This window comes from Palaemon carinicauda, chromosome 18 (assembly GCF_036898095.1).
Source record: "Palaemon carinicauda isolate YSFRI2023 chromosome 18, ASM3689809v2, whole genome shotgun sequence".
NCBI lineage: Eukaryota > Metazoa > Arthropoda > Malacostraca > Decapoda > Palaemonidae > Palaemon > Palaemon carinicauda.
In genome coordinates, this window is record NC_090742.1 from 110,283,676 (window position 1) to 110,286,175 (window position 2,500).

The 2,500-nt window shown below is 38.6% G+C and overlaps 1 protein-coding gene across 2 annotated transcripts in view; it reads right to left on the minus strand.

Annotated features, from left to right (window-relative positions):
• LOC137657950 (neprilysin-1-like) overlaps positions 1-2,500 on the minus strand; it is a 26,095-nt gene that overhangs the window by 137 nt on the left and 23,458 nt on the right. For both annotated transcript variants that reach the window (XM_068392668.1, XM_068392669.1), the window contains 2 exons: positions 1,591-1,755; positions 1-462 (listed from right to left, as the gene is read on the minus strand). The exon at positions 1-462 is cut by the window's left edge and continues 137 nt beyond it. In XM_068392668.1, coding sequence (XP_068248769.1) covers positions 283-462; positions 1,591-1,755 — 345 coding nt within the window. In that variant the 3' untranslated portion in view covers positions 1-282. The remainder of the gene's footprint in view (positions 463-1,590; positions 1,756-2,500) is intronic.

Consider the following 2,500-nt stretch of genomic DNA (forward strand, 5'->3'; position numbering starts at 1 on the left):
AACAATGCAAAATTATGTTGTTATAAAGTTCTACAGGTTCGAAATCTATTGTCTAAAACTGGTAATGACCATTATTATGATTAAAGTTTTCCAAAATATCTCTCCTTTAAATTCTACCACAAAAGTTAATGAAATTTTATGAATTACAAAAATGATTCAAAAAATCTCATTTGTGATATAGATAAAAGAACAAGTTTATTCAAGCTAAAATCGAACCTGGTTTCCGCGGAAATGTGACATATCCCTCAAGGAGACATGGCGTAAAAATGTTCAGAGTCGAGACTACCACAACACGCATCTGTCCTCGCCCCTGTTCATAGGCGACCCAGCAGGGCAGTTCCAAACTCGGCTGAAGTCCTCGTCGTTGGAAAGAGGCCCTAGAACTCTGAAGCGGCCGGGGGAATGGGCATCGAGCGCGAGCTGTTCCAGTATCATAGTGGCACTCGAATGAACGCACCAGGTCTGGAACAGAAGGGTTTAAGAGTAATGGACGTTTTCGGTGATTTATGAACTATGGAGGATTGTGGGGAAACTTCTTAGCAAAAGGGTAGACTGGATCGCATAGTCCAGAGATCTTGCTCCCTTTCACATATTTACCTATGAGCGTGGGCTTGTGCTGTTTTAAAGCAGGTTCTATTTAAAGCAATTAACCAACTACGCTACAGGGACTAATTAATATTAACTTAATGGTTAGTAGAGAGTATAACATGCTTATATAATGTAAGATTTTTTTGTTCTTTATATCACTTTTAAAAAAGTATTATGCAAAGTGTTTTTCTCACTATAATAGGCCAGTAATTTTTTTTTCTCTTCATTAGTCTTAAATCATACTTAAATCTGATAGGATCTTAAGAATGCTCAGGGTGGTGGTAGCCTACTGAAAACGTCCCTGTCTGGCAATCTGTTGGAGGGGAGATAGAAAGACGCTCGAGCTTGATAGTTTCTTGTAGTGTCTGTAACCTCAACATCCTTGTGAGCAAGGGGGAACCAATAGGTCTACCTACTGAGCCATCAGCAGCCATTCCCTAGCATTCCCTGGTCCTAGCTTGATGAAGAGGGGCTTAGGCACTGATTATATGTATACATGGTCAGTTTCTAGAGCATTATCCTGTGTCTATGGCATTGTCCCGTCCCTTGTCTCTGCCATTCATGGGTGACATTTAAACTTTTAAACCTCAGTCTAACCTCAAACCAAATCTTTTTTGAGAAAAATGGAAGTAAATGGATAAGCAGTGTTTTATATAAAAATATCCAAGCCAGATCCATAATGACTATCCGAAAATTGCACTGCATTATGCCTTTCCTTTTATTTCGTAGACAAATTTTTCGAAAAACAACTGCTATAGATAAAGAGCCTTCATAAGTGTTGTTAAAATGTGCCGAATGTATTGTACTATTCCATTTCTCATTGGAAAGTGAACATGGCATGAAAAATCAATTGTAATAAAAGTTTTGTAACAGTAATTTCAGATCGATAATTTAACTTCATGAGTGTTAATAAAAAGAGCTGAACATATTAAACTATTCCATGACAAACACAATGGGAATAGAAGTTCTGTAATACTACGTAATTTGAATAATAGCACTCACATAAGCAAATCCCATGTAGAAGATCTGTTCTGGCGTGTAGTCTTCCAGACCTGGAAGTCTGGGCTCCTCCCCATGGCGGTCGACGTACTGCTTGTAAGCTCTGAATGCTTCCCGAATTCCACCATTATCAGCTATATTTTCTGGTAGCGTTCTGTATCCATTAACCTAATGACGATGGGTAATATTGCGATTCCGTATTAGTGTTTGATTAATTTTGTTGGGATAGAATTGACAGGCTAAGCTTCAGGTAAAGTTGAATGACAAAGGTAAAAGTTTTTACTTCCGTGAAATATCTGGAACGAATTTTTATGAAAATTATTAATGTATTGTGCAGAGATCATATGTTTACTCGGAATTTAAAGTAAATTGAGGATATTGTGAAGAATATGCCTTACGTCATTCGTGATGTACTGGATATCTATATAATTCACAATCATTCCGAGAACCAATTATTCTCTCTTCTGTTTAAGCACCTGTATTTCATTAATCCTTAGCCCCCTCTATACCTTGCAAATAATAATACTGGTTTCGCCCTAACATCCAAAGACACCAAACTAATCAAAACTAATTTAAATCGAATGTAAATTTTGGTTTAGACCTGACCCCTGTAACACTAAACTATCTTGAATCGAACTCTTTCTAGTTGAAGACCAACAACTTCAAACACAATTGGACATGTGCGATCTATAATGTGGCCTTATTGGTAACGTCTCTGCCTGGTGATCTGCCAGACGGTGGTTCGAGTAGTCCCACTCAAACTCGTTAGCTTTTTTAGCATCTGGAACCTTACCATCCTTGTAAGCTAAGGATGAAGGTGGGGGGCGGGGGTGGGGGGCGGAAGCCTATAAGTCTACCTACTGAGTCGATGAGTCATCAACAGCCATTACCTTTTCCTCCCTGGTCCTAGCCT